The sequence below is a fragment of the Pavona decussata genome, unplaced genomic scaffold (assembly GCF_977016875.1).
Source record: "Pavona decussata unplaced genomic scaffold, jaPavDecu1.1 SCAFFOLD_233, whole genome shotgun sequence".
In the NCBI taxonomy this organism is placed as follows: Eukaryota; Metazoa; Cnidaria; class Anthozoa; order Scleractinia; family Agariciidae; genus Pavona; species Pavona decussata.
The window spans coordinates 44,485-62,794 of record NW_028145638.1 but is presented as its reverse complement, the minus strand read 5'-3'; the positions used below and the strand labels follow the sequence as shown (position 1 = coordinate 62,794).

At 38.5% G+C, this 18,310-nt stretch overlaps 1 protein-coding gene across 5 annotated transcripts; it reads right to left on the bottom strand.

Moving 5' to 3' along the window:
• Nucleotides 1-1,309: 1,309 nt before the first annotated feature.
• LOC146458183 (cytosolic phospholipase A2-like) lies at nucleotides 1,310-18,109 on the bottom strand. Of its 5 annotated transcripts, none has more exons than XM_085090703.1 (16): nucleotides 17,295-18,109; nucleotides 15,435-16,464; nucleotides 14,618-14,699; nucleotides 14,184-14,330; nucleotides 13,360-13,478; nucleotides 12,794-12,831; nucleotides 12,132-12,267; nucleotides 11,124-11,260; nucleotides 10,506-10,731; nucleotides 9,507-9,624; nucleotides 7,839-7,976; nucleotides 7,531-7,644; nucleotides 6,654-6,893; nucleotides 5,903-6,081; nucleotides 4,548-4,737; nucleotides 1,310-3,126 (listed from the first exon to the last, which is right to left on the bottom strand). In XM_085090703.1, exons 2-16 carry the CDS (start codon nucleotides 15,450-15,452, stop codon nucleotides 2,888-2,890), a joined length of 2,121 nt encoding a protein of 706 aa, XP_084946829.1. In that variant the 5' UTR covers nucleotides 15,453-16,464; nucleotides 17,295-18,109; the 3' UTR covers nucleotides 1,310-2,887. The 5 variants fall into 5 exon arrangements, with proteins under 5 accessions (XP_084946829.1, XP_084946830.1, XP_084946831.1 ...); XM_085090704.1 differs by having other exon boundaries at nucleotides 5,903-6,078; XM_085090705.1 differs by having other exon boundaries at nucleotides 6,654-6,875.
• Nucleotides 18,110-18,310: the final 201 nt, after the last annotated feature.

Here is an 18,310-nt window from a genome sequence, read left to right as displayed (position 1 = left end):
ACAGTATTTTCAAAGCTAACCTCCAGTAGGAATTTCTGCCCCCAAAATATTACAGCATGTCAGTCGCTTCACTGTGATTTGTGATGGATTACTCGCCATTGCCGGATCTAGATTTTTTTATCCTGGTTGAGGTCACTCTCAACAGTCTTTGTCCAATTTTTCATCGGACAGTTTTCCTTTCTTGCGAAAATTTGCCTATGTTTGTCCGCAAAAATAGTTTGCAAAACTTTGTTGACCAGTAGTAGTAAGGGTGGCTTATATAGGTAACAGCCAATCAGAAGCCAGCACGGCTTTTTCCGACCAATCAGGGGCCGGGTTATAATGAGATTCAAAATGGCCCCGGTCGAGGAACGTTGTCCTTTTTTCACACCAAGGGAAGGGTTTTGGGGGGGAAAAATAGGGGTAACAACCAATGAACACGCAAGTTTGATCAAGTTAATTATTCTACCACCAGAAAAACGTTTTAGGGAAAATGATCTAGTTCTTTCATGTCCAAAAAGGAAGAGGAAAGTTGGAGAGCAAGATTATGGTACTTCTTCTAAAAGACGACGCCATGTTGTAGGTGAGAAATGATTTGGGATTTCCTCGGGTTGATTTTGTTTCACGTTGTGAGTAATTTCATTGTTTGATTTCTCAGTTATGTGGATCATAATATTCTTTATTACTACGCGGAAAATATTCTAAATTGGCGGTTGTAAAGTTGTTAAATAACTGGAGACAACTACATGTAATTCCTCTTTGCTTTGTTTATTTCTGATACACAGGACATCCACTGTCAACCTCAACCCCTTGCTCTCTTTAGGGTCTCCTTGCCTTCGTAACCTCCTGGTACATGCCAAACTGAAAAATCCTAATCCACGATACTGAAGACAACCCTGGCACATTTCACTGCAATACCAAACATGGATGTTTGACTTGCCCACATATCGGTGATGGAAGAGCAACGTACACATTTAGTAACACAAGAGAAGTGATGCAAATCAAACAACACACAACTTGCAAATCAGCTGAATCTAACCTACATGACTGAATACCTGAGAGGAAAAAAAAAATAGTACATAGGACTAAACGTATGCTTCGTGAACGCTTCTAAAAACACAGACAAGCCACTAACAATCCCAATCAGTTATCGCTCTGATGCTGCAGCAGCCGTTCCTATGCATTTCAACTTGCCAGGTCACTGTGTTACAACCCAACAACAACGGATCCCGGCAAAAAGCGAGGGAGGCTTACCTCACTAGAGAGTGGTAAAACGTTGTCGCTATAGACGGCCTAGCCGACAAAATGAATGTTAGTCATTACTTTTACAACGATATCCCGACTTAACGATATGATTTTGCTGTCCCCTTGCCATATCGTAAAATCGAGGTTCCACTGCACTAGCTAACCATTAACCACTTACGTTTACGTTCAAATTCAAATTTGTAAGAGCCGTTATTTTTTGTCATTGTATCTCTGGCCCTGAAGAAGATTAGTTGTACTAGTTGAAATACTATTGGCCCAAATAACGCTTAAGTCGTGGCATAACGGACGCAGATTAGCCAACTGTAACTCGCAGCGAAATCACGTGATGTATTAAACGAGGGTTCATATTCCCCGCCCACTTAAATAACGCCCCCTATGTCTCCCGTAAAAATCTTCGCTGTCCAGTTTACCCCATAACTTTTAAAGTATCTGGGAATAATTAAGGAGTATAAAGATGTCCTCTTAGTCTCTAAAAACTAGGACGGTGCCTACTTTTGTTACTGCGCATACGTTCTACGCATCTCGAGATACTCGGGTTTCCTATGAGTGGTGCCTACTAATAAAGGAATATTTTTGTGCAGTTTAAAACTATGCGGAGAAATCAGAACTTAAGAAAATTAGGGGTATCCATGCATTTTTCAGATATAATAACGCTTCAATTTGAAAAAAAAAACGCCATTCATTGCTTTATATTTTACTGTTTTTTAGAATAATTGTTGCTTAATTATCTCTAAAAAAGGCGTGGTTACCCCGAATTTTCTTTTTGGATTTCAATAGCCCTTGCTAAGAGCCGCTTTCGCGTACAGTCATAAACCACACAAAAATACTTCTTTATTAGTAGGCACCGTCCTTAAGTATCAGCTCACAAAACTACTTTTATTTATAGAATCTTAAAGAGAAAAATCGAAGATTTGAAATAAGCGCCCCGGGTGCTTATTCGAAGATTTATGGTATGTGTCCATATATGTAGCTTGCACTGTAGTTTTCCTATTATTTTTGTTATAATTAACATCATTATTGTCATCATAATGATAACTACTGTTATAGATTTAATGTAGTGAAACAATCACGCAGACTAGGGAGTTTCGGCATATCACTAGAAAACCTTATCCTATATTGCTCAAGGATATATGATTTTGTTTTATTCAAATTTAAACTCAAAATGGTCAAAGCAGATCTGTTCCCTATTTCAGAACAACAGGCATATAGGAAAGTGCCATTCAAGGATATTTTTCTCCGCTTCTCTTTAGCTTTAAATCTTTATCGACTTTTTAACGTAATCTTAAGACTTACCTTTTTGGACATGCTTTTAATTTGTTACCTCATTAGTTTTTAATTTAAATCTTCGTAAATATTTATTCATTGTTAAGTTCTACCTCTGAAGTTTAACATTAGTTAATTGTTGGGTTTAATTTTTGTTCCTGTAAACCGCATTTCATCATGCTTGCATGGAATTTGCGCTATACAAATTGTAATTATTAATTAATTAATTAATTAAAAAAGTATTAAGAACAACAAATGTAAGCGATATTCAGATACTATGCGATACTACAGATACAAAAATTTAGGGAACAGTTTTTGAACAGCCAATCGAGTAGGCATGCAAGATAAGAGACTTAATTGACAAATTTGCTGTGAGTCTTTAATCATTGGACTCGTGTAAACACTTTTCACTAAGATTTCTTCGCTTCCCCACACGCTCTGCTATGACATCCTTTACGGTCTTTTCTGCAAGAAGCGTGTTGAATTCATTCAACTTTTCCAGACGGTCAAACGTCTTTGGTGGATAATGGAAGTTGAATGTGCTGTATGGAGTATCAGGGTCTTCAAAAACGGAGAAATCCGAGAAATCCATCTCCTCAGGGGTCTTACGAGAAACTCCTAGAGAAGAATAAGCAACAAAAAAGCTTAAAAACTTTGCCAGTATAGCAGGTTACCTCCGTTATATAAGTGAACTTGTCCCCTATTAACATACTTTTTGTAAATGGATCAGACGACCTAAGACTTTTAGAAGGACCGTTCACGGTTATTTTCAATAATTTGGCTTTTTAGAGTATCCAAGTATCATTAAATAATGTTCCACTGTGGACTGTTTTAAATCAAAGAGCAAAATATTTTCTTCAGATTAGAGCTTTTAATATATAAAAGGACTGTAAAAAGTATTGAGACTTCGTTACGATGTAAAACGCGTTTTTTAAAAACCTATTTATTATTATTATTATTATTATTATTATTATTATTATTATTATTGTAAGAGTCATTTTCAACGTAATCATATTATTAAAATCAGCTGTTGGCTAGGCAGCTAAGTTTTTCTTTTTTATCTTGCTACACTTTTAACGCAACGTCTACAAAAGGCGTATAAAAATCATATCTATATTAATATTCGTCCTTGTAGCAAGCACATTTACAAGTATACAAGTTTTAAAAGAGCTACGACAATTAATACTTTATTGCACTAGTCTTCTTAGGTCGTTATCGGGTTGTTCGTGTTTCTTTCCCTTATTATAAATTGATGGGCCTTCCTTCTGGTTTTGCTCTCATACGAATACAACTTGCAACTTCCTGTTCAACGTTTGTGTCACGCGACTGAACCACATGCGTTACGGGACAGCGAAGGAGATCTTAATGTTTACGAGGGTGATCTGTGTAAACAAGCTACAGTCAAACCAAGCAGTGTCCTATTAGGAATACTTGACCCAGTGTGACACTAGGTACACAACCTGTATTAATCGGCTACCTCCGTTAAGCGATCCTAACCTTCTTGCGTCAACATGAGTGATTTTAAACTCTTTTATACCTATTTCGTATACCCCCGATGATATGGTCATCTGAAATATGGCAAAAATCACTCTATCTAAGGAATAGCAAACATTGTATTCTTTATTCTGGCCTTTAACTACCCTGATGAAAACGATGGAGTGGAAGAAGGAGTCTAAAATTAACTAAAGTAAGAATTGTCTTGTGAGTGTTAGCTGTACTCTGTTTTTGCAATCACGTGGCACTTATGTCCGGCTTTCAGATAATCTAACTGGATAACCACTTCATATAAGACAAAATAAAAACGACACATGTTTCTTAGGCAAAGACGAATAACAGTTCCTGTCGCCATTGTTTCAGGAAAGGGCAAGCATGCTTTTGTACTTGTCCTTAAATAACATAATATTTTCACCACACTCATTGCTCAGTAATAGTCGGCATTATCTCTGTTGCATGGATCTCTATCAATAGGTCACTTGCTCACTCTCCCATGCAGGGTGACCAGTCAATGGAGACTCACTGTATCAACTCTTAAAACAAACCTGGACGGCTTTGTTCCTTAAAAGTCTTATTGATGAGCACAAAGTGCACCACGACAGGGCAGGCAGGATCCGCCGGATCTGAGAATACGTAGAACTCTTTCATGCCGTACATCTTGTACTGCTCCTCAGCATTAATCGGAGGGAATTTGATGTTGTTGCTTCTTGCCCATTTCTCCGCCAGCAAAAGTTCCTGTAAAGTTCAACACTTTTATTGGTGGATCAATGGGAGAGGCCCGCTCGACAAGAAATGCTTCTTAGACTGTTGGGAAGGGGAGGGGAGGGGTGGATTGTTTGGTAAATACAAGAATGAAATAATTTCCCAGACTAATCGCTTTAACACAGAAAGCATTCTTGTAGGTCAGTTCAACTGACACACAGTTCTTAGAAAGTATGTTTATGAAACTTTGTTCCCCAAGCCTTACGGAGAGCCGGTCTCATACTTAAGGTTACTGATAGGTTTCACGGCTGTCTCCAAGGAAATCTTGCGTACGCGCGCTTCTTTCGATGAAACCACGGAAAACTATATACTGCATGTAAAGCTTATTGATTGAAGATTGCAAAATATCAAGGTTTTGTTATTTTATTGGATAAATAAGCGCTCAGAGGCCTGCAAACTCAAGAAAAAGAACTTCTGGAAACAAGGCAGCGCTCCAAATGGCCAGCAGACCTAAACGCGGACTTTTGCAAAATGGTTGCCATTTCTATTTCTCAATGGATTTGCCAATTCCACATACAAAGCCAATGGTTAAGCTGGATCTTGCATTGGATGGTTTAGCATTTTCCTTGCATCTAATTCATAGGGGTATATTCATTTTCTTTCTAAATTTAATTTGAATACATTTTGTTTTTGTATAAAAGAGAGCAAGGTTTCTCTAAACTAAGTGAGGTAATCAGTTTTTATGGTGTCGCAACGGACATAAACAGAAGAGAATATATAAATAGAGGATATTACGACACGAAGATATGAATTATATTTTCGAGTGGTAAGAGGAATATTTTACCAAAGAGCACAGCAAGTGAGTAAAACGTTGTTTTTAACACGAGAAAATAAAATTCATTTCTTCAAGCCAACGTGTAATTTTCTTTTTGTTATATAGACAAATTTATCGCTCGCCATTTTTACTGACTGTTTGTACAAAACCCATGAATTAGCGGGAAATGACGTCATCAATATTCTTACTAGTGAGGATATGGAAAATACGCCACTCGGATACCGGATGTAGTTTCGTTTGAATTTTGCGAGTGGTGTATTTTCCAGTAAAACACTTCTGTCTATATAATAATACTTTGCCATGAATACCACGGCAAAAGTGCTAGCATGATCGCAAAAAATAATTAATATTTGTTTAAATCACCTGGAAAGGCATCTCATCATCCTTGTCCCGAGCGCTGAAGTCAAACGACAAAAATATGTCTACCTGTCGCTGGGGCCTCAACAGCAGAGGATACGGAGAGTTAAACACGAGCCCGCTGTCAACCAAGTAGATGCGCTTTGCCTTAACAGCAAACTGTTCAACGGTGTCAGTGGCATCTTCTGCGTGAGAGTGGTAAACGAAACAATCATAACTGAGTTACTCGGGTGAAACAATAGGATTTTGATAAGAACCAATACGTAAGATTCTTTTAAATAATAAATAGTTAATTTATTGAACAAACTGAACATGTTATAAGAAGTCACAAATTAAGTTATTGTGCACGTAGAAAAAGTGTTACAACATAGATATCAGATAATATTCCTGTCTTGACAGGCTTACATGTATATAAAGTTAGGGGGAAGGGTAACGTAGTCACGTCAAGCCATTTGTCTATTTTAAGCTGAATAATGAATTTGGATATAAATTCAGAGGTGTCTGATTTCTTTTGCATTGTTTTGCACGCATAAACAATGCATAAAATGCATCTTAACCTTGGAGTCTTCTTGAATCTGGCGCCTAGAGCCTGAGCGGGAACCAGAGGAGGCTACGGCAAAAAGACTTCAGTCTTCCACTGGATAATATTTAATTTTGGGGCGGGGTTATTGGGGCCTTATTCTTCTGAGAAGAGGCATTATTATCGGACTTATAAGATAAGTTACTTTCACTGAGATGATCAAAAGTGCTGACTCACCTGAGGAGTCTGGGTCGGCCATCAGTTCCAGTCCTCGCAGAAAATTATGCACCAGGGCTGCTCGACCAGCGCGTGTGTTGATCATGGAAATGCTTTCCACAAAATTCTCCATCATCTTTACCAAGAAGCTGTGATCTTCACACCTGCCTGATTCCTCTACTTGGTTGCCGTCTTCGTACTCCTCGTCACTATCCTCCTTCCCCCACACGGGCATAATATCGTCTGATTGGATCATATCACCTGGTGGTTCAGGAGAGAAGTGCTTCTTAATCTTTTATGATAAATATCGTTAGTAGTCAGTTTGACCTGGTGATTAGAGCGAGGGACTTGTGTTTCAGGGGCCAGATTCACAAACAACAACAATTTATTTGAAAATAAATAAATAAATAAATAAATAAATAAATAAATAAATAAATAACAGAATGAATGGCTTGTCCCGCAAATAGTTACAAAACTAATCGAGGCGGGACAAGACGAATACAGGAACACTTGAGAAAACTAACGAAAACTTGCAAATACCGACATGCAAAAACTTTACGTAGCAACAGATTTAAAGTATTTTACACTAGTTCACAGAATAAAAGTAATAATAAAAGAAAGCCTGAACACAACTGGTTGTCATGGCAACGCAACATATCATACGAAAAAGATGTTCACGTCAAAATGAGTTTGAGGAAAGAACGAAAAGCTACCGAAAGTCTTGCCTGCCCCCACCCCCCCCCCACCCCACAAAAAAATTTCCTAAAATAATATCATTCCCTTGTACGCTCGAGAGTTAATTTAGTTCCTTGTAGTATATAATTATTATCTACAACAGAATAGATAGTGACTAGCATAGCCAATAAGACTGTAGTATTCATCATAGATAGATACATACACAGCTCTTGTCTCAAGTCGCCTGTATTGAGCATGCTCTTTATAGTGTCATCAGGGAGTAGTCCATCGTGAAGCACTCTCGTAAGCAGTATAGTAAAGGCGCTGCCCCATATGCCTGCGGACACAAACAGAAGTAAATGGTAATTTCTTAAACACCTGGACCGGGTTGTTCGAAAGTCGATGAAGCTAATTCTGGATTAACGTGAGCTTTGATTAAAGTTTAATTACTAATCGGTAAAGATTCTTCCAAAAGATCCTTGGCCCTCCGTTTTGACTTAGACTTTCTTTACCTTTAGCTTGAAATTTTACCTTGCAAGTAGGAAAGCGTAGGTTCAGGATGCGGAGTTAACAGCTTGCCACAGAAAAACTTGCTTCCAAAATGTTCAGTCTTCATAAAGGTGCCATATTTTGTCATCCCTATCTCATACGGGTTAAACTCGACCCACTCTGTGAATGGTACAAATAAGGTTAAAATTGCGTTTGAGTTTGGTGAGCCCTGTAAATGGTTTATACGTAAGCGATATTACTAAAGTTGAGCATTCTTTAAAATCTTCGTTTTCGTCACATTTCGACTGTCTGTCAAATGTATTGAATGCTTTTATTTATGTCTATGGCATAACGAACATATCAGAATAGACGTTTCATAACATGTGGGCTATGCCAATCAAAGTGTAGTATGATCGTCCTGGTGAGAGTTGCCTATTACCCCTGAGTCAAACCTTGAATCAGTTACTGTCGGTTCTCACATTTGCGATGGAAAAACTTTCAAGTTTATAAAATTCATGTATAATCCGTTTGGGGATCGTGTCGTGTTTGCATCGTAGACTGTGTCCCGGTGCTCCCTCGGGACTCTACAACCATGTATGTACTTTAGTGTGTACATGTATTTGAATGTATACAGCCAATCTCGTACCCAGAGTCCTTAGGCTCTTTGGCCAGCGGTTGGTCGAAAGGAGAGACCCTGGAGAATTCGAAAAAATTTAATTTTTTTGGTTATTCCAGTACCCCAGAGTATCTCTTGGCGACCAACCGATGGCCAAAGAGCCTGAGGACTCTGGGTACGAGATTGGTTTCCAGCTTGTCTAGAAAGTCTATGCAACAAGACCGCAAGATGATATGGGTAATTTATTAATTCTCAAACTCGGCTATGGCTTACCCCTACAGTAAATAAATAACAGTGGGAAACATTTATGATATTTTCACCCGTCCTACGTCTCTGACAACCACAAAATCACTGCCGAATAACAAAGATTTAAACCTATCCACACTTTTTTCCGCCGATCTTGTCGTGTAAGCTTGAGGCTTTAAAATCCGACATCGTTAATTGAAATAACTGTACACCGTACAAGTGAACTTGTGTGAATGTGGGCAATATGCAACGTTTGACTAGCGGGAAGACTTATGCTTTGAGCCTCGCGTGTACCTGGTGCCAGTTATGTCCAGAAATGCACCTAAACCTGAATTTATATTTATATAAAAATATTTATATAAAACAGACCTTTTCGTCATTTTCAACGACTTCATGTTTGACAGCATTATTTGTGTTTCAGTAAGAATTTAGGTTTTGCGGACACCTTGTGATTTCTACCATACAGTTCATGCATCTCATTAGCGTGCATTTCTGGACATATCTCCCTGGTAACCCAGTCTTCTCGTTCGTGTATTTAACTCACCGCTTCGGAGGAAATTTGTCACTCTCCGGTCTACTTTTGTACAATCTCTGACGAATTCTACAGCAAAGTTACGAGTCAGCAGCTCAGCGTTCGGTGACTATTTTCGTACTTTTGCTGTCATGCCAACTGTACGTTTATGTATTTGTGTTATGTTATGTTTTTGTATTTATTAAAGATTGAAAACAAGTGATTATCGAGTGTTATAAACTCCACACTTTAAGTTGTAAAAGTATTGCTTTGGGGAAATTGTGCTGCGCTTGCTACAGCACCTTCTGATATCTCAAATTTGCTTTGATAAACTTACCGCAGAAAGTTTGTGCAGAGACATCTTTTTTCACGTGCACACAGGTGTACAGCGGAAATGGAACCTTAGCGTCTTTCAATGCGAAGCGTTGATCGCTCAGCTTTGTAATATCCTTCCGCTTTGAAAGAAAAGAAATAATTGCTTTTCAGTACTGAACATACTCAATCTCCGTTAAATAGACAAGCCAAGGAAATATACCTACTGGTAGATATTGAAACCGACCTGTATTAATACATACTAGTTATGTAATGCTTTCGAGTGGTACACCGTGAAATAGGCCAAGAGTGACTTGATTTTTCTTAGTATACACACGAGCCTTTAGGAGAGTGTGTATACAAAGAAAAATCAAGTTAAGAGTGGGATATTCACGGTATACCACGAGAAAGCATTGCATAACTAATTTTTATGCAACAGCTTTCTAGCTTTCTGGTTGGCTGTATTCTCTATAGCATGGGATAAATGTTATTATTAAAAGCTGGATCATCGGATAATGCAATTCGAGGGATTTGATTGGCTAACGGCTATGGTATATGAGCCATTATACCATGGCCGAGAAATGGCGACCATTAAATTGTCTGCTGGTTGTTCTTGCACAGCAAAATCAGTACCTATCTAGCAATATTTCTTGATTGTTTTTAATAAAACAATTATTCCACTTGCGCTCGTTGGATATGAGATGATTATAGCCAACTCGGCGCTACGCGCCTCGTTGGCTATCTATCATCTCATATCCAACGCGCGCTCGTGGAATAATTATTAAATAAGCCATTTCCTAGTTGCTATGAACCTCATTATGAAAGCGAGGCTAAGAGCAAAGCCTTTTATATGAGAATCAGTTTTGTTTGCATATGAATGAAAACTAGCCTCGCTTTCATAATGAGGTTCAAAGGAACTTGGAAACGTGTTCCACAGCTGCAATATCTTAGGCTTCATCTAACTAACATATAAGTTATCTTAGTAAACTGTAACATTATACAGATCAGTGATAAAAAAGCTTACATCCTTTAAAATAGTGTCAGAAACCAAGTAACCAAAGAGGTCAGTAAAACTAACTGGTTGACCACGTGACTTCTTATTCAAGATCATGTTCATCCGTCTGCACAGCCAGGAAGGTGTAAGCAACAACCACATCGGGTTGTCTTTCACGTTTCTGCCTAAATCTTCCCCGATTTTACTGGGATGTACGTTCGGCCATTCGGGATGAGAGTATAAAGTTGAGAGATACCTGAAAACAAATCAGGATTAATATAGAAGGCGGTATTCTCCTCCTTGTTATATTTTATTAGTGATCCGTACTAATTGTACCACGACCAGTAACGGTATAAATTCGTCAATAATATTCTGGCTAGGCAAATAGAACGCGAACTCCCAATAAAAGGGCTAGTGAGTAAAGTTTTTATCAGAGGCTAGAGCGGTTTCCTCAGCCACGAGCCACGTAAAGGTGTGACCATTTGCAGATGTCAAAAAAAGGCATCACTTTCTCTTCAGTTGTTTAAGGACCCTGAGAGTTGGTCCGGCCAGGGTTCGAACCCATGACCTCCCGCTCAGCTGACCGTGCAGGGAGTTTGTCGAGAGAATCGAGTGACACTGAGAAGGAGAGTAGAGATCATCACTTACCACGCTGATCCAGACACTCCTGCAGTGTACATGGTACAGTCCAGCAGGCCTGTGTCTTTAAGGGCGCAGAACACTCCACTGAGAGACGTCATGGCCCGAAATCCACCCCCAGATCCTAACACCGCAATAGAAGGCACCTAGAAGTTAAGTAAGTGGAAATATATAGTCGATTATAAATGAGAACTCCGGATAACCTTTGAGTAGGCAACCTTTGATTTGTGAGAGATTGTCGAAGAGTTCAGTTTAATTTGCAAAATCGCCGTTTCTACGATATATGAAATTTAGATCAGTTTCTTCATGAGTTCAACCCTATTTGGACGTCTTAACGACAAAAACGTTTACAAAACATTTGTATCATACTCTCCCCTCACACATATATCATTTTGTTATATAGCCACGCGTGTTTTACTGGAAAATACACCACTCGTAAAATTCATACGAAAGTACATCCGGGACCCGAGTGGCGTATTTTCCATATCCTCACTAGTGAGGATGTTGGTGACGTCATTTCCTACTTTTTCACGGTTGTTTGTGCAAACAGTCAGTTAAATAATGGCTAGCGATATATTTGTCAGTATAATAAAAGAAAATTACACGATGGCTTGAAGATATGAATTTTATTTTCTCGAGTTAAAAACATATTTTTCTCACTCACTGCGCTCGTTTTATATATCCAGGAGATATTACACGGCGGTGCGAAGATACGAATTTTATTTTCGAGTGCTAAAGACTTCAAGCCACCGTGTAATTTTCTTTTTTATACAGACAAATCTATTGCTCGCCAGTTTTCACTGACCATTTGCATAAACAACCGTGAAAAAAAAGCGAGAAATGACGTCATTGATATCCTCGCTAGTGAGGATATGGAAAATACGCCACTCAGGTCCCGGATGTAGTTTCGTATGAATTTTACGAGTGGTGTATTTTCCAGTAAAACATTCGTGTATATATAATAATGCCTGATTATGTACTACATAGACTTTCTTCGAGTATATTTTAATCAGATACCTCATGTAGCGTGTTTGGTCCTTCCTTTCCAAGAAGCTTCTTCATGGCTTCAAAAACAACATGTTTCCTCTTACGGATGAAATCGTTTTCCTCGTCACAAAGATCCAGGCTGTGTCGTAAGTCAGAGGGCGTTGAGCTGTAAAGACATTCTGATATGTCTTTGAACAGTTTGCATGGTACAATATTTAGAACAATTATGATTTTAAAAGAGAAACGGATAAAAACAAATCACTCACCTTCTTTTGAAAAAAAAAGCCTAAAAGGCATTGGGCTTTAATACTTAAAAAAAAAAAAAGCTCAACGGATAATGCGATTCCAGGGTTTTGATTGGTTTAGCGGCCATGATATATATGAGCCATTATACCATACCACACAAATATGGTAATTATGTAAACGTACGCGTCCCCGATTGTATAAAACCTCACTAAAACAGAACGATTTAGTGATATTTCGTGGTTGGCTTTAATGAAACAATTATTCCACTTGTCTAGCGCTTGTTGCATACTAAATGATTATAGCCAATTTGGCGCATAGTTATTTATCATCATGTATCCAACGCGCGCTAGTGGAATACTGGTTAATTAAATACCAAAGTGCTTCTATTTAAAGTTTTGAAACTGTAATATAATCAGTAAGTTAGCCTAACTAGTATTGAAACTTACCAAGATTCAACTTTCATTTCCACATTGACCTCGGAGTCCTGAAATGAACATGTTAAATTAGGAGGCATTTGAGAGACCCCTCCTGGTCTTACCATTTTCTTAACACATTTTGGTGATCCGTCAATAGGGTTTTGGGCCAATTTAGATGATCTAACTTATCCGCATGTGTCACTCCTACGACTGTTACATGTCTTGGCTTGCTGTTACTTGTTGTAGGGATTTACTAGTCATAAATCGCGTTGTGTACATTATACGAATGTCACCAGAGACAAAGGTTTACCCTTCAAATTGCCGCCTCCTTCATAAAGTTTGCAGTAAACGCAGTTGGAATTTTATTTGGTTCAAGGTTCAAGACTCATTTATTTCACACTATTTACACAACATTAACATAGAAAGAAAAGTATTACAACAGATAATTACAAGATAAAAATAAATACAGTACAAATTATAAAATGTGTGTGGTGGTCAAAGTAGCAAAGGCTTTCTAGGTCCGATTTTCTGATCGTTACCCGTACACTGTCAAACTACTGCATAGACAAATGACGTATTAGTCTATAAAAACATACCTGATGGAATTTGAAAGTTTTATGATAAACCTTATCGCATTCTATCAATTCAGCCAGGTCAAATGTCTGCGTTCCCACCAGATCATCACTGAGTATATCTGATTCCATCAGCGTAATTTCTAGGGTAAAGAAAAAAACATTGTCAATAAAAACAAAAACAAAAACAGGACTGAAGCCAGTGCAGCCGTAGACGTCTAAAACCTTTACTAGGCCCCTCGGGAGGGGCAGGGACAGAAGGGTACTAAATGGACTATATTAAGAGTCTCCGCCCGAAAGATTTACCTTTTTCAGACTGGAGGAATATAAAAGGGTAGGGATTTCACGACTTGAAGTATAAAAAAGGTGGAACTATCTTTTCTTTCAAAAAAGTAAATAAAAGGGTAAGAGTTCGGACCTCGCGGCGGAGCCTTCCGGTACAAAACTTTCTTGATCCCCCCTCCCTGTCACTAGGAGGGCGAAGGAAATAAAATCATTTTAAAGCTTGGTTTAATTTGATCTGATTATCAAGGAGTGTTTGAATCTGGCCGTTCTAAAGCTTCTCTTAAAGTCCGGCATAAACCATTTATCGTTTAGTGACAGTAAGGAGTCGAATGGTTGTACAAAACCTTCTAAACTTCAAAAGGGGATGACAGAGCTGCTACAGTTAATGCTTGAAGCATTATAATCGTTTTTTTTTTTGTTTACGTTCACACCTTCTGGTTCTATTACTCAGTTGCGCTAACACAGTTCAAAACATATTATGGCTTGCCCGGTCTGAGTACAAAGTCAAACTATCAACATTTAAAAATACGAAACAAAGACTGAACTTTCAGATGCAAACTTACCTAAAGTGTTTTTAACGTCTGGGTCAAGGTGAAACTGGAATTCTTCCCCCCAGTGTGGGTTACCAGTGTTGTTTTTCACTTTCGTCTTCTTTCTTCCGTTTGGTGCCGTCTTGATGCACAACTTGACATAAGGATCCGGTGTGTCAACTTTAAAGATATAAAGAGTGATAAAACAACCCTTCATGCACTCGCTCACTTGCTCACTCACTCATACTGGAGAGAATGGAAGTTTCTTTTGGTGAGAGATTCGGGGTCGAAAAGAGCAACTGAAGATCAACGCAAAGTAGGTTCAAGGGGCGTTTTCCGAGTTGTGGGGGACAAATATTAAAATGAGACAAATATTAACTGTGAGATTTAAAAATGCTACTTTGAAACCGTGGATACTTACTGACCAGTTTTTGGAATGCTCCAACATTCCAAGAGAACATACTTACACAAATCAGAATAGTAGCCCAATGAGATGTTACGTCCACGTACAACTTTAACGTTAAGCAACAGACACTGACGATGAGAGGCCTGGGAGAGACACAAATACACTGAATGAATTACCATCATCATCATCATCATCATCATTATCATCATTATCATCATCATCATCATCATCATCATCATCATCATCATCATCATCATCGTTATCACATCACATCACATCATCAGTATCATCATCATCATCATCATCATGAACAACAGCTGCTGTTCTCCTAAAGTGCAAAAAGGCTTGCAGAGGGCTCTTGTAATTTTGATAAAGAAAACGTCAATTAGAAAAAGATGTCAGAAAATCGCTTTAGCATAGGACTCAGCTGTGATTTGTTCTAAGTGACAACAGGTCGATCACTGGAACCAAAGGCCAAAACTCCAATACTTTAAGGAAACAAATCCCAGCTGTGGATAATGCCACAGCCACTGACGGATTTATGAGAAAATGTGTCAATGTCAGAAAGCTGGTTAATTTAGAAACTGGCAAAGTAATTACAGACCCGATCCATGGAAACGTTCTCCGCACACCGGGGAGATATTCCAGTTACGAAGAGGTGCGAATTTTAACACCCCCTCCCCCCCCCCCCCCCCCCAAACGACTGTTGAAGCTTACATAAAGGAATGGCCGAAGTGCCGGTATATCTAGAATTTAGGCAAATCTGCATGAAATAATGAAATAAGTTTTTTTTTTATTTGAATTTAGCTCCTATGTAATGTGCAGAAATCATCAACTCTTCACTCTCTAAGTGGAAGACCTCTTTGAACGTTACGTACCTGGTAAACAGAAGCCATTACTGTTTGAGTCTTCTCGCGCGCGAAACGTTTGCGTGTGTGAGTTCAGTTCAACTCAATCTCGGAAGTAGCAGCAACTTTACAATTAAAGTGGATGATTCTGAACGTTTTGGTAAATCGAAAGAAGGGGAAAAAGAAAGATTAAACAATAAACAATCAATGTTCAAAAGCAAAGATGAGGCGCTGATTCTAACACTACAAAGAACAACAAAATAGTTAATGAACAGAAGTGGTTAAAAAAACACATGCGAACCTGCAATATCAGCAAAACAGTTCTTCGTGCAGAATCATGGCCAGAAGATCATGTTACTTTAGGCATTAACGACTATTACGTGGTTAAGTTCCGTTTTACATTACGTGCGGGCTTTCGGAAATTGAAGAATCTTCTTAGTCGAGGCTTAGCGAACTCAAACGATAGATCTCAGCGTTCCTCTCTTGATATAAGTTGAACAACGCTTAAAAACAGTCCTTTCTCTCTGATGAAAAAAGCTTGTGATTGCAAAAAATTTCTCAGCTATTGGGAATTGAAACAAACATCCAGAAAAATCTGTCTAATGCAAAGTAAAATGAAAAAGATCGATTTGCACAAAAGTCCGAACACCCGTCCTTTATAAAACTATGTTTGTTATTAATTCCACCTGCTTAAGTCCCGCTGACACCACAAATAACAATCACCGGCGAAAGGCAAATGCGGTCTCCAACTTCAACTTTATTAGGTGTTTGTATAAATTAACATGAACAATTTCTTGGCGCCGCAGGTAGCAAAGTTAATCTAGGCGGGCCAGGATGAAAAAAAGAAAGAATGACTTTAACTGCTGAGTAAGAAGGCAAACTGAGCTATAATATCAAAGATACAGGAATGCGGATGCGAATGCGGATGCGGATGCTGCGGATTTGTCGGGTTTTGCGGAAATATAAATGTATAATGATGCCATGCCTATGTACTTCCCGAAATGAGAGTGGATAGTAGGGATTTCACGGAAATCAGTTGGTAATGATAATACAGTCAAACCTGTATATAACGGTCAACCTTGGGAAATGGCCAGGTGACCGTTATATACAGGGTGACCGCTGTACACAGGTTTCCTTTAAACTCCCCCAGAAGTCAATAAATAGCATTTTTATGTACAAATTATCACTCAATTTACGTTTTAGTGACAATAACGAGTAACAGCAACGCAATAATCAGGATAAAAAAGGCCTATAAAATGTCTGTGGCGTACTTTTACGGAAGTGCAGTATACTCATCTAAGTTTCCTTGTAGGAAAAGCTTTTAACGTAATTATGGATTTTAAAAAAAAATCGGTTATAGTTTTCTGATATTTCGGAGCTCGAAGCTTGATTTCATGTAGTATGTCATTGACTTTACTTAGTGTGAAAGAAAGTTCTTCATGTCCATAGTATTGAGCAAAGTCTTTCAGCTGCTTTGCAAGCCCGACTGCCTGTGCTACTGTCTTATTCATCAAGGTCAAGTTCTGCGGCATCGCTGCCTCTCCTTCGCGTCTCAGGGGGGCTAGCTGCAATTTCACCATCTTCCCCATCAAAGAGATCGTTCGGACCTCCTCCCTCCAGTTGGGGTTAGAGCCATCGATATATCCCTGGCATTATTCGTTAATCGTAACCCCATTTCGTGACCGTTATATACAGGTAGAAGATAATGAAATTGTGCATTCAGGAAGTCTAAAGGGTGACCGCGTCCGTTATATACAGGTGACCGCTTTATGCAGGTCAACTTAACAGTAAATATAAGGGACGATTTTTGGGAAGTTGTTCAGTGACCGTTATACACAGGGTGACCGCTATATACAGGGCCGTTATATACAGGTTTGACTGTATAATAACCGACACTTTCTAAGATGACGGATCGGAGCATTTTACAGATATCACTGATCACGGGAAGATGAAGTATATTTAACAATTATTCAAAGAGTGCGCGACGATATGAGATGATAGAAGCGCCGAGTTGGCTATCTATCATCTCATATCCAACAAGCGTGAGTGGAATAATTGTTTTATGAAAAACAATCAAGAAATGTTGCATCTTGTTTATTTCGCTTTAAAAAAGCAACCAGAAGACAATTTAATGTCCGTTTTCTCTCGTGCGAGGTATAATGGCTCATATACCATGGCAGCTAAGCCAATCAAATCCCTGGAATTGTATTATACAATGATTCAGTTTTTAATAAAATTATATATTTTAATACACAACGTATAATACTGCAAAGAAGATCCGGCCAAACAAATATCATGCGTTTCACCTGCTTTCGCTAAGAGCACAGTACTTTTACTTGCTTTCTAGCTGACCTACGATGCCAATTGGAAACTAGTCATTTTGTGAGTTACTATTGTACCCAAAATGGCGAACAAATGAAATCATGAACATGTATATGCAGCGCAGATCGTATACATCCATTTCAATTAATATTGTCGTATTTTAAAGGCTCCTGTTTACTCAACAAGACCGAAGGGTAGATAGATAGAAACTTAGGTACAGGATTCATAAAGCTTGCACTTATTTTATAATAATTTTCTCCCTAGAATCTATGACTTCTTTTTTCAAAATGTTAGAAATGTTCGCCGGTATCATGCACGTTCGAGATCAAACCTAAAAGTGTTTATTCATGGCCAAGATCCAATTATGGCAAATTTAGCGTCAATTTTGCTGCTGATGATTTTTGAAACACCATACCTCTAAACACCAAAGATGCTTTATCTTCCCCTATGCTTTAGAGGGAAACTTAAAGCCCGTTTGCTTACAAATTTGAAGCTTGAAAACGACTTCCTCCGTGGATGCTATATATTTGTTCCACTCCTGATTTTTCTTTTTCTTCATCCTCTATCATGTTACTTATTTTAGT